Below are 13,060 nucleotides of genomic sequence, written 5' to 3'. Positions count from 1 at the left end.
TGGCGCAGTGGTTGAGCGCTGGGTTGCGAAGCTGCCCGCAGCCTCTGCAGCGCTGGTTCTATCCCCAGCTGCTCCCCGGCCACTGGAGGAGGGTCCCCACGTGGCGCAGAGACCTCTCCTGCGGCCCGCGCTCCCCTCAGCAGTGTACTTCGGTCCTTCTGCCAGATCTGCTCCCCACTCTGGCTCTGGTGAATTCTCTCACCCTCCCGGGCTTCTGACTGTGCCCAGTGCTTGTATAAATAAATAAGAGCAAATCTTTAAAAATAAATAAATAAAAATAATAATAATATTTTAAAACTTCAAAATCATAGTACTGCCACTCAAGAGACTAGGTAAAAAATAGACACTTCTATCTTTCTGCATTCTATGCCAAGTTTTAAAATCACAGGAAAGTTTAGCCCTAATAATCCTAATTCATTGATATTTAATTCTAACTATTCTATTTTCATTAAAATATTCTATTTTAATTAAAAATTTAAAAATCTAGTTTTATTAAAAGATAATTAAATAAAAAACCAATACATGAATTCTAATGATATGAGTACAATAAGGTAAAAGAAGGCTACCTGTACCTGAGATACAAAAGCAGGACTGGCAAAGACATAGTTTTTCTGAGAAATAACTTTATTTTATAATTTTGAAATTACGTGCCAATTCCCAAGTATTTGAGGCATAGTTCTTTTGTTTTTCTTTTTTTTATTGAGGTATAATTTGTCGTGGGGGAGAATTGGGTGTAAGCTAGAGATGCAAGGGTTAGAGAATTCACCAGAGACAGAGTAGAGAACAGAACGGATGGATTTATTGAAATATACAGGAGAGGAGCAAGACAAGAGAGATCTGCTGCACTTGGGGCACAGTTCTTTTTAAATTTATATCACGAGCAGAGATTTGAAATAAGATTAAATTATGCTAAATCCTAGGCCTACTTTACTAACTGATACTATCATGAACAAATGATCTAATCCATTTCAGTCTCAATTTCCATATCAGTAAATAGTCTGAACACTGAAAAATTATCATCCAAAATGTATTATTATTATATTTGTTGTTTAAGTATTCACACATAATATATAAATTAAATCATTAAATTGGACATCTGTCAGATTGAGAGATTTTTGTAGTCCTGGGTAATGAAAAAATAAAGGAATCTGGAGAAAGATAAGAAGAATATAGGAGGTGGCGAGGTTGTGGAGAAAAAGGAACCCTTCTACACTGTTGGTGGGAGTGCAAACTGGTCCAACCACTATGGAGAGCTGTGTGGAGATTTCTGGACCTACTAAACATAGACCTTCCATATGATCCAGCAATTCCACTCCTAGATATTTACCCAAAGGACACAGAAACATCAATTCCAAAGAACACCTGCACCCCTATGTTTATAGCAGCACTATTTACAATAGCTAAGCTTTGGAAACAGCCCAAATGCCCAAAAATAGATGACTGGATCAAGAAGATGTGGTACATATATACCATGGAATATTACTCAGCATTCAAAAAAGATAAACACATGCAATTTGCAGCAACATGGATGGCGCTGGAAGGGATCATGCTCAGCGAAATAAGCCAAAAAGAAAAAGAAAAATACCGGATGGTCTCACTCATAGCAGGAATCTAGAAAACTTAAATAAGGGACCAGGAAAATGAATAACTATAAGAAAGTGAAAATCAAAATAACAAAAAACTATGAACCAGAGACACTTTTTGGAGGGTGGGGGCTGGGAGGGGAGGGATTGGGGTCAGAATGGGGGGGGTTGCAATTGTATGGGGAATATAAAAATAAAATTTATTATTTAAAAAAAAAGAAAAAGAAAAAAAAAGAAGAATATAGGAGGAAAAGAACATTGATTGGAAATACAACAAAAAACAAATGCTGGAAAACAGGGTTTGGATTATTTCCCACTAATCACTAGTATATTGATTCCCTACTCAGTCACTAGTTTTCAGGCCACAAAAGAAAAAGTCTCCACAATCCATGACCAAAAGATACCTTTAGGATGAAAGAATGGAGTCTATATGAATTTAAATTAAACCAGTATTTCTAAACTATATATATTCAACATTTTTAAAGGCCATAGACAGAAAACGTTCATCTAATCCCTATTCTAAACAGGCAGAATCAACAGAACACTAAGAAAGTAAGGATAAATATGGATGAAAAGATAATGATGTAATTACTTCCTGAGTTATGTACAACTGTGGGGACCAAAGAATTTAGAAAACAAATTTTATAAAAGAAATGAAAATCAGGGCTTCCTTGGTAGCCTAGGGTTAAGTCTCAGCACTATCACTTTTATAGCCTGAGTTTGATTCCCGGCCAGGCAGCTAACCCACAAATGACACAGCAGATCTCTCCTATCTCACCCACTGCTCCTCTTAACAGAGCAGTTCAGTAAATCTTGCCCGTTCTCTCCCCACTCTGTCTCTAGTGAATTCTCTCACCCCCTTCCTTTCAACCTCCCCCACACCTCTGCCCTCACCCCAGTTCTTCTATGCAAAAAAACCCCCATAAAACTGTTATTTTTTAAAAAAGAACTAAAAAGCAAAAATCTGAGAATCTTTTTTACAAGCCTATCTAATACTATTTAGAACACAATGACCAATGGATAAGAGTTCTCTTAGTTCTCTGACCTTTTAAATCCATAGATTTCATTATTCATAATGTTATTAATGAACCCTAACTAATAATTTGTGGTAATTTTATGATTGAAGACCACTTTTTTCCATTAATAACAAATCAGCAACCTTTCTCTTGCAAAGCTTCAACAATAAATTCCGGTTATGTATAACATCACTCAAATAGGGACAAAGTAATTTGGGGATTTTATTAAAACAATCAATTCAACTAAAAATAAAAACATGGTTCTATTTACTTATAGTCAGAGTTAAAAGTGTTTTTAAAACAAAGAATCTGGGCCTCCCCGGTGTTGCAGCAGGTTGAGCACAGCGCTGTGAAGCTGTCCCGCAGCCTCTGCAGCGCCGGTTCGATTCACTGTCAGCCAGGGAGCTGACCCACATGGCTCAGCAGACCTCTCCTGTCTCACCCACTGCTCCCTTCAGCAGTGTACTTAGATCCTTCTGCCTGTTCTGCTCCCTGCTCTGTCTGGTGAATTCTCTCACCCTCCCGCGCCTCTGGCCTTTACCCCAGTGCTTGTATAAATAAATAAATCTTTTTAAAAAAATTTATAAAAATACTTTTCCCATACAAAAACCTGCCTGCACACAATGTTTATAGGAGCTTTACTTATAACTGCCAAACCCAGGAAACAACCAAGATATCCTTCAATAGGTTAACAGATAAAGTGACACATCTATACAATGGACGATGTGTGAGCAATAAAAAGAAATAAACTATCAAATCACAGAAATACAAGGAGGTGCCTTAATGATATTTCTAAGTGAAAAAAGCTTGTCTGAAAAGGTTATAATATAACTATATGACATCTAGAAAAAGCAGAACTATAGAGATAATAAAATGATCAATGGTAACCATGGTTCATGAAGGAGGGAAAGGTACATAGGTGAAATACAGGGAATTTTCAGGGCAATGAAACTATTCAGTAGGATATTATAATGTGGACACATGGCATCATGCATTTGTCAAAAGCCATAGAATATACAATAAAGTAAACCCTACCTAATGTAAACTATAGACTTGCTAAAAATAATGTATCAATATCGGTAAATCAATTGTAAATATATCAATTAATGCAAAATGTTAATAATAGAGAAAAGGGAGGGATGTGTAGGAACTCTACTTTTTGCTCAATTTTTCTATAACTTAAAAATGCTCTAAAAAATAAAATCTATTAAACAACATTTTTCCTCTATATTTTTCTCACAGTAAAGTAGCCTTAACAAAATGGCAACAATAGAGATACTGTCTCTAGCATGTTTTCCTCAAAGGACAATGATTTTAAAAATTATTTTATTTAACACACTACAAGTATTCAAACTCTCACTTTTTATCTATGTATTGAAAATACAACTACTTCTACTCATTCCCATAAGATAAACATACCAAAAAATTTCAATATTTAATTTGAAATGCTTCTCATACCTGAGGAATTTTTCAGACTAAGGGTCAAATGAACAAGTAATTTTATTCAATTTATCTTCAACTCTACCCAGAGCACACAAAATATGCTCTGGTTATATCAATCAATAATACAAAAGAGGGAAATGCCTCTATGTTCAAAAGAGTTTGGGAGTATTAAAGTTTAAGCTATTTCACTGGTGTGGAAACTCAAGAGTTTTTGGTTAGTCCTTACTAGCAAATTTCCAGTAGGGGAATACAATATACAATGGTTACCAGAATATGTGACATTAAACTTCTTCTACATGGTTGTTCGAATAGTTATACTCTACAGAACTTACTTGGAAAAGTATTGACTAACAAGAACAGCAAATTAAAAGAAAGAAAATCTGTTTCACAAAGAACCAATTATAGAACACAGAAGAAATGTTTAAACGGACTATTTTAGCTTGACTAAGAGTAAGAAAAGTCACAAATGAAGATTTCATTCAATCAATTAGAAAACATTTACAGAACATATGCTATATGCAAACTATGGCAATAAAAGTCAGGACACACATGAGAAACAGCAAACAAACCATAGTTATCATAGCTAGCTAACATAATACACAGTAAAAGACAGAGTAGATAAAAATATTTAACTAGATAGAGAAGAGTTTAAAGATAGTTTTTATTTTTTTTTTTTAAGATTTATTTATTTATTTATACAAGCACTGGGTACAGTCAGAAGCGCGGGAGGGTAAGAGAATTCACCAGAGCCAGAGCAGGGAGCAGAACAGGCAGAAGGACCGAAATACACTGCTGAGGGGAGCAGCAGGCGGCAGGAGAAGTCTGCACGCAATGGGGGACCCTCACCCGGTGGCCGGGGATAGAACCGGCCCTGCGGAGGCTGCGGGCAGCTTCGCAACCCAGTGCTCAACCACTGCGCCACCGGGGAGGCCCAGTTTAAAGATAGTTTAGATTCTACAGCAGAGGTGCTAATTTTTTTTAGTAGGAAGTTAACATGAGAATTGTGGTATTAAGAAACTAACGTGGTGGCAATATATACAGCAATCTACGGGTTAGAATACATTAAAACTAATTGAAATCAATAAGGAGAAAAGGGGAAAAGATGTGAGAGATACTGCAGAGGAAGTAAGGAAGGCAAGAAATTATCAATTCTATAATTTTAATAGATTCTCGGGTTTTCAAAATCACATACGGTTAATAATCTACTGAAAGACATTTCAGTTTAAAAGTATACACTCAAAATACTTGTGACTATATTAGCTAATTTGCAGTACTCTTAGATATCTAAGGTACAAGTTGGTGCATAAAAAACAAAATTATTCAAACTTTGTAGTAGAAAACGGTATTACCTTTCTTATTGGCTTTAACTATCACTTCTATATGCTTCATTGCTGCTTTTAATAGTTTCTTGGTTATAATAGATGGAATATCCACCTGGGAAAACAATGTAGTTCAGAAGCATGACCATTTACTCAGCAAATGCATCTAAATGAAACATGACTTTCTTCTATAAGTATCTTTTTCACTTCTAATCACCACAAACCAAGATAACAAGTATTAAAGAATATCCCCTCAGCAGTGTATTTTGGTCAGTCTGCCTGTTCTACTCCCCACTCTGTCTCCAGTGAATCCTCTCACCACCACCCCCACCCCACAGCTCTGGTCTGTACCCCAGCTCTTGTATGCATAAATAAATAAATCTTTAAAAAAAAAAAAAGTAAAACTAATCAAAAGTTAACAATTCATTACTTAGCCTAAAAAAAAGTGAAATAAAAACAAATACATGCAGGATAGAATAAAGTAAAAATAAGATTTTAAAAAATCTCTTAGTGATGATAAAGTTCAAATTTTTTTAAATGATACGTACCTTGTGGATCCTTCGTATTAAAACAGATGCAAAAAAACGTAATGTAATTCTCAGTTCATCAACAAAGGAATCATCATCTGTAACATCCCTTCAATAGAGGAGAAAAGCAAGCATTTAGAAGTTCAGAGAATACAAAACTTTCTTTTTAGACATCAAGGAAAGTTTAGAAAATCCTCTTTTACCATTTACTATTCCATTCCTATTTGTTTCCTCTTTTTTAAAAAAACAAATAATACATTCATTGCATACATCAGAAGATAAACATCTCCCATAATTCTAGTACCAAGACATAGTCACTATTATACTAAATTGTGGTATATATTTCCCTGCAGACAACGACATGTACATACTCATGTTTTCACAATACTGAGATGATTTCTAAGCATCAAGAAATTTTTAAGAAACAAAAATTCTGAAGAAGCTACAGAACTACTATATTTTAGTTTAAAATATTTATAATTAACAATATAAATTAATTCTAAAGCTAAAAAACTTCATTCTATTTGAAGAGAAAATCTGAAACACAAATATTTGTAAATAGAAATTCTGACAACCTTCTTCTAAGGAGCTATTTTTCATTTTCCTGAAGTCTTGAGGACCCGAGAAGAATTAGGACACTGCTCTAATCAAAGGCAAGCAACAAAGTCTATGTATAAATGGTGATACACTGAACTTGAAGAGGGTTAAGTCCCTTGATAGAATGAGAAAAAGAATTCTATCAATCCTGGTTCCCTCTATTAACCCCAGGAAAGGGGGTATATTATAACATCAATAACTATACTGAGAGAAAAAATACATATTTTAACATTTAGAAATACAGTCAGATTTTATGTCTAAAAAATCACAAAGTAGGGGGGATGGGAGAGAGTGATTACAACAGGATTCATTTCACTTAGATCCTCATCGTCAGCTTTACTTAAATGGCAACTGACGCATATTTAAGATAGATGCCAAAGAAAAAATTAACTTACATAGCTTTTAAGGAAAATATAACATAAAAATTGGGTATTAAATTTGCCTTAATAGACTATAAATCAACTCGATTAGTAGCATTTCTTATACAAAACTCAAAACACTGAATCAGCATAAAGCTAGATGTTTAAATATTACATTTGTAAGTCATATAGGTATAAGTATTCAAACATACAAAACACATGATGCTTATGTCAGTAAATATATTTATTAAATGATTAATTTGGATTCCTGATTCTCAAACTCAATTTTTCTCAAAAATCCTGCAAGGTATATAGATCATTTGAATATTCATTGCAAATACCAAAAACAAAATTATTTTGGCAAAAAAATTACTAATTTTCCAGGAAAACTCTATAGAAATTATACTTCAATCTAATAAAATATCTGAAAATAAATTTCTCCTCTAAATGTACAATAATTTCAAGTGTATAAAATACATACAAAATATTAAATCACTACCTTTAGGAATGATGAGAAATACTACAAGTTACTTTCAAAGGTATTAAAGGGTTTATTTTCCTCTTTGCTATTACTAAACTGGTAATTGATTGCCTGTATCAATGATTCTTTAACTGGGGTCAGTTATGCCTCCCAGGTATCACTTGACAATCACTTCAGGTATTTTTGGTGGTCAGAACTAAGGGGCAAGAGAGAGTACTACCAGCACCTAGTACAACTCTACCCCCACAAAACAATAGAATTACTTGGCCTAAAATGTCTATAGTGCAAAATATGAAAACCCTAGCCTACACTGAAAATGTATCATTAGCACACTAAACTTGATGGCATTCACTATACTAAAGAAAAAAAAGTCTTATAGAAAGAACATACCTGTACCATGGATAAACAAAATTTTCCAACACTAATTCAAGAACCTGTATAAAAATTATTTTTAAGGAAAAATCAAATTAATTAATTCTTGGAAAATACACTATACTACTAAATAAATAGCACCAAGAACCAATTTTGTTATCCCAAATATTGATATCTAATATCATACTTTCATATGATAATATGCATATGTGAACATTACATGATTGATGATCAAAGAGAATATGTGAGAAAACATTTTGAAAATCATAAACTTTATATAAAAGAAAAATAACTATTAGAATGAAACACACACCACTCCTCAGCCTTTTGTGTAAGATTAAGTGCTAAATAACACATACATATTTTGGGCCCCTCTCCCCCGACCCAATGGCCCAGGGGTTAAGTCTCAGCACTCTAACCACTACAGCCTGAGTTTGAACCCCAGCCAGGGAGCTAACCCACATGGCTCAGCAGACCTCTCCTGTCTCACCTGCTGCTCCCCTCAGCAGTGTATTTTAGTAAATCCTCCTGTTCTGCTCCCCACTCTGTCTCTGGTGAATCCTCTCACCCCCTGCACCTCTGCTCTACACCCCAGTTCTTCTACACATAAATAAAAAAATCTTTAAAAAAAAAAAAAAACATGACACATTTCTGTATATTCCCATAATGAAAGAAAGAAAAAACTTAAATTGCTTCACTGACCCAAAAAATTTGTATGGAAAGAAATTAAAAAACAGGTTAGTCTATTTGCATTCCTAACGCTCATTCCTAATTCCTAAGTCAATATTCCCAGAATAAATGAAGATATATAATAGTAGCTGAGGCTTATATAAGAAGTCATATGAGGTATTAGTGATTGCTTTTGAAGGAAAAATAGTGATCAAAAGGGAATATGAGAGGGGTATCTGGGTTGGTGATAACGTTTTGTTTCTTGATCTGGGTGCTGGTTATATGGATATGTTCACTTTCTGAAAATTTTAGCTGTATATTTAAAATTGATATGTAAGTTTTGTGTGAAAAAGTAACAAAATGTTGGTTGTTAAACCTTCCACTTCTTGGGTCTGGGTGTTGCAGTATGTTTTAATTTTTTAAAAGGATTTGCATTAGTAAGGAGTAGAGGGAATGAAACACTAATCTGCCTATATAAACTTTGTCTGGCAGATGAATGGTAACCGAGGTTATAGATATTCCAAGTATTAAGGCAACAAGAATTTGGATTCTTTACTACAAAGATCAAGCATTTCTATTAGATCAGTATTATAAGATATATGTAAGCAGAGATGAGACAGAGATGAGACTGGAAATTTACCATAAATATTTGGTCTTTGTTTCCCAATTGTAATTACCAAATTCTACTGATTTTATATGCTAAGTAGCTCTTTTCTACAGCCCCACTGTTTAGGTCCTTACTTTCCCACCCCATATATAGCAATTGTCTCTAAAATAGTCTCCCTACTTCCAAAGTAGTTCCCCTCCATTCTTCACATAATTCCCTTGCATAAAACTCTCAATATATCAAAGTAAGAAAAGTGGAGCTGCACTGATTTTGAAGGGACAGGAAAGAACTAAATGCCAGCAGCTGTGACCATTTACCGTCTTACCACCTCCCACTGCATCCTATAACTCATATCTATAAATTCTAGGGACATAGTTGACAACCACTGATTTTCATGAGCAACTAAAATCTTTTAACATGGCCCTTTAAAGTCTTTTGATAATCTGATAATTTCTGAAGGGCCATATAAAAACTGCTCAATAACAAAGCTAGACTTGGGATTAAGATAGTATTCTGCTACTAACCTGCTATAAAAGTTGAAGAAAAATCACCAATAATAGCACCTAATTCATAGGTTGTGTATCAAGTACATGAAATCATGTAAATATTAACTAATAGAATACTCTCTCTTCATTGCCCACATCATCCTTCACAATTTAGCCTCCTGCTACTGAACATGCCAAAAAATTCTTCCAAAACTGTGAAATAACCTTGCCTACACTATTAATCTAGAAGACTTCTAATCATCCTTCCCAACTTTCCTCCTTTCAACTAATTCTATAGTTTTTACATTTCTCCCACTACTGCTTGCATTACATTTTATTATAATTACTGTTTACAGATCAACCTACCCTCCTAAACTGAAGTTCCTAGAAGAAAGGGATATCTTTTTCTCTTTTTATTCCTAGTGTCTATCCCAGTTCCTGCCTAAAGCAAGACTTTAAAAAATGTTTATAAGGGCCTCCCCTGGTGGCGCAGCAGTTGAATGCTGGGCTGCGAGGCTGCCTGCAGCCTCTACAGCGTAGGCTCAGTCTCCGGCCGCTGGGTGAGGGTCTCACAAAAAAAAAAAAAAAAAGTTTTTAATATTGGAGTTAATATTTACTGAACACCAATATGTACCAGGCACCAAGGCAAGAGATTTATGGAAGTTCTTTCATTTTTTTGAAAAAATAAAGTGTTGAAGACACAAATACTCTTGGCTAAAGGTCTTATCTTCAACAGACCTCAAATCAGCATTCTCCAATACAAAGATAATGTGAGCCACATGTGTAACTTTAAATTTTCTAGTAACCATATTTTTTAAGACATAAAAAGAAATGAGTAAAATTAATTGTTACATATTTCATTTAACCCAATATATCCAAAATATTATCAGTTCAACATGTAAACAATATAAAATATACAATAGCATATTTTACATTTCTTTTTTCTACTAAGTCTTCAACATTCAGTATATATTTTATATAAAGAACAATCTCAATTTAGACTAATACATTTTCAGTGTTTATTAACATCTACATATGGCAAGTAGCTACCATAAAGGGCAACAAAGTCTTAAATCTTAGGGATTAAAAAAGCTTTAGAGGGCCTCCCTGGTGGCACAGGGGTTAAAGTCTCAGCACTATCAAGCCCCTGCAACACAAGTTCAATCCCCAGCCAGGGAGTTAACCCACATGGAGCAACAGACCTCTCCTGTCTTGCTTGCTGCTCCCCTCAGCAATGTATTTCAATCAATCAGCCTATTCTGCTCCCCACTCTGTCTCTGGTGAATTCTCTCACCTCCATACCTTTGGCCTATACCCCAGTTCTTGTATACATAAATAAATATTAAAAAAAAAAAAAAAGCCTTAGAGAAGCAATGAAAAAGAAAAATACCAAGCATCTGAATGGTATTTTGTGCTGCACACTTTTGGTCAAAGGACACAACCTGGGAAAAGGAACACTTATTCAAAATTTAGATGCCTAATGCCATTCGTCAAATAATCATCATTAAACGTAATTCAATAAATACATTCTATCATCTACCAACAATATATCTGGGCCTGCATTTGGTGCTGGGAACAAGTGAGATCCCATTCACTGTTTCAAGGAAGCAGTATGCTTTCTCAGAAAAATGGAGAAAACAAGTCTCTAAAACAAATAACTAAAATTAATGTCACCCAAAAGGGACAAAGATAGAGAATATGCTTTCCATTTCTACAGTCCAGAGAAATAGTGAAAATTATCCCATCTCCTAATCCACCCCTCACTTAAGTGTCAAAACTGGAGTCATAACTCTAAATATACATTTGCTCCTTACTGCTGAGGTCCTTTTCTGAAAATACAAAATGCTTAGTTCTATTGCCTCATAACAATGACTACTTTTGTAAGAGGTAAGGAATGACTAGGTAAAACAGTGCATATTTTATAATAACCAACTTGTGGGGGCAAAAATTGATTAGGTGGCTTATGTTAGAATGTTCTCTGATTAAATTTCCCATAGGTACCGAGTATTTTCTGCTTGGATGTATGTGGCAATATTAATTAAATCAATTACCTCTGAAAGCGATGCATCAACCTTGGAAGAAATTTTCAGGTCTAGCCATGGTTGGTAGTTTTCAAGCAGCAAGGCAGGCCTACAGAAAAATTAGACAACTAAATTACTTGAAATCCAGAATGCAATTGGAAAGATCAACAAGTAAAAACTGTTCATTTCACTTACCTATGCCGTTTACATTTCACTTTTCCACAAACAGCACAGCTACGACCTTGGGGAAATAATTCTTGAAGTCCCGACTGCTAAAAAATGGAAATTGAGGGGAGAAAGTAAGATGAGATTTGTCTTTACTTATCATCTTTACTAAATACAATCAACTTTTGAATTCAGAAGACATGTATTTTTCATACAAATTATTTTGGTTAAGCAAACTGTCTAATTTCTGTTTGCTTCTATGTGGCAAAAAAGACATTAATAGGGTTAACAGAGCTGAAATTTAATCCAGAGTTTCCTTATTGCAGCCTGCCCTAGAATTACCTGAGAAGCTTTTTAACAAGTGTTGATTACAAAATTCTAATTATTCCATCAAAATCTGGTGCAAGAATCCAGGAAATTTTTTTTTTTTTTTTTTTTTAAGATTCCCCAGGTAATACTGTTGGACAACCAGCTTTGGGAACATCTGTTTTAATTTATTGTCCTGATAGTTAATGTATAGTTAAAGGACATTTTAAATTCTGGATTCCAACTTTCTAAGAATTTTGTACTTTTTTATAGATTTCTTCCTAGGACTTATAAGCACATAGAAATGTAAATTTCACTTTGAAAATTTCCTGATATCTTCTATTAGAAAATAGATGGATTTTAAAAAAAAACCAGTGTCTTAACATGCTTTTAATAATAATAACCAATACCATAGGGTCATACATACTAACTCCTTTAAAAATAACACATAAATTTTTACCTTCGGTTTATGTTTTATTGTGAAGAATATATTTGGTAAGAGAGAATCAGGTCCTAATGAGCAGTAGAATGTGACAACTCCAGCAACAAATGACCAGAAGATCATTAAAACATGAAGATACCTTAGAAATAGTGAAAATAATCATTAGACCCCCCAAAACACACTTTTTCCTGCTAAACAAGGATTTATTAAGCACCTACCATATTAGACTGAAAAAAAATCCCTCCAATCATCTTTCTGTATGTATTTATTAACTATGAGAATCATGGAGTATATGCCATCAAATGTATATTTCATAAGTATAAGCATATACAAATTCTTAATATTTCACAATTTGGCACCCATGTTGTCAGGTGTAACTAGTCTACACTACCTTCTCATAGAACACCTTCTAACAACATTCTACCCAACCAAAATTTGATCATTTCTCATTAAATCAAAATAAAATTTTACCAGGGGTCCATTTTGTGCTACAGAGTGGTAGGCTCAACATCTAGTAAGGAACAGCATTGCCAAGGTCTCTATTTGCATGGAAAATGTTAATAGGTTTAACCAGTAAGTAAATAAAAATAAAACATTATTAAATTAAAATTTTAATTTAATTAATTTTAAAATTTAATTTAATTTTTAAAATTAATTAAAAATATATG

The 13,060-nt window shown here is 34.0% G+C and overlaps 1 protein-coding gene across 12 annotated transcripts in view; it reads right to left on the bottom strand.

The window, feature by feature from the left end:
- The window catches only part of SNX14 (sorting nexin 14), a gene marked incomplete at its 5' end in the record, with an annotated part of 52,611 nt that overhangs the window by 33,398 nt on the left and 6,153 nt on the right, over positions 1 to 13,060 (bottom strand). For 5 of the 12 annotated variants that reach the window (XM_084228052.1, XM_084228050.1, XM_084228054.1 and 2 more), the window contains 6 exons: positions 5,392 to 5,476; positions 5,910 to 5,997; positions 7,716 to 7,759; positions 11,510 to 11,588; positions 11,675 to 11,751; positions 12,411 to 12,531. In XM_084228052.1, the coding sequence (XP_084084178.1) occupies positions 5,392 to 5,476; positions 5,910 to 5,997; positions 7,716 to 7,759; positions 11,510 to 11,588; positions 11,675 to 11,751; positions 12,411 to 12,531 (494 nt within the window). Of the gene's footprint in view, positions 1 to 5,391; positions 5,477 to 5,909; positions 5,998 to 7,715; positions 7,778 to 11,509; positions 11,589 to 11,674; positions 11,752 to 12,410; positions 12,532 to 13,060 lie in introns of all 12 variants that reach the window. The other 7 variants (XM_084228053.1, XM_084228056.1, XM_084228055.1 and 4 more) reach the window with 4 other exon arrangements.

The sequence above is a fragment of the Talpa europaea genome, assembly GCF_964194135.1.
Source record: "Talpa europaea genome assembly, chromosome: 2".
In the NCBI taxonomy this organism is placed as follows: domain Eukaryota; kingdom Metazoa; phylum Chordata; class Mammalia; order Eulipotyphla; family Talpidae; genus Talpa; species Talpa europaea.
This window is presented reverse-complemented; position numbering and strand designations above follow the sequence as displayed.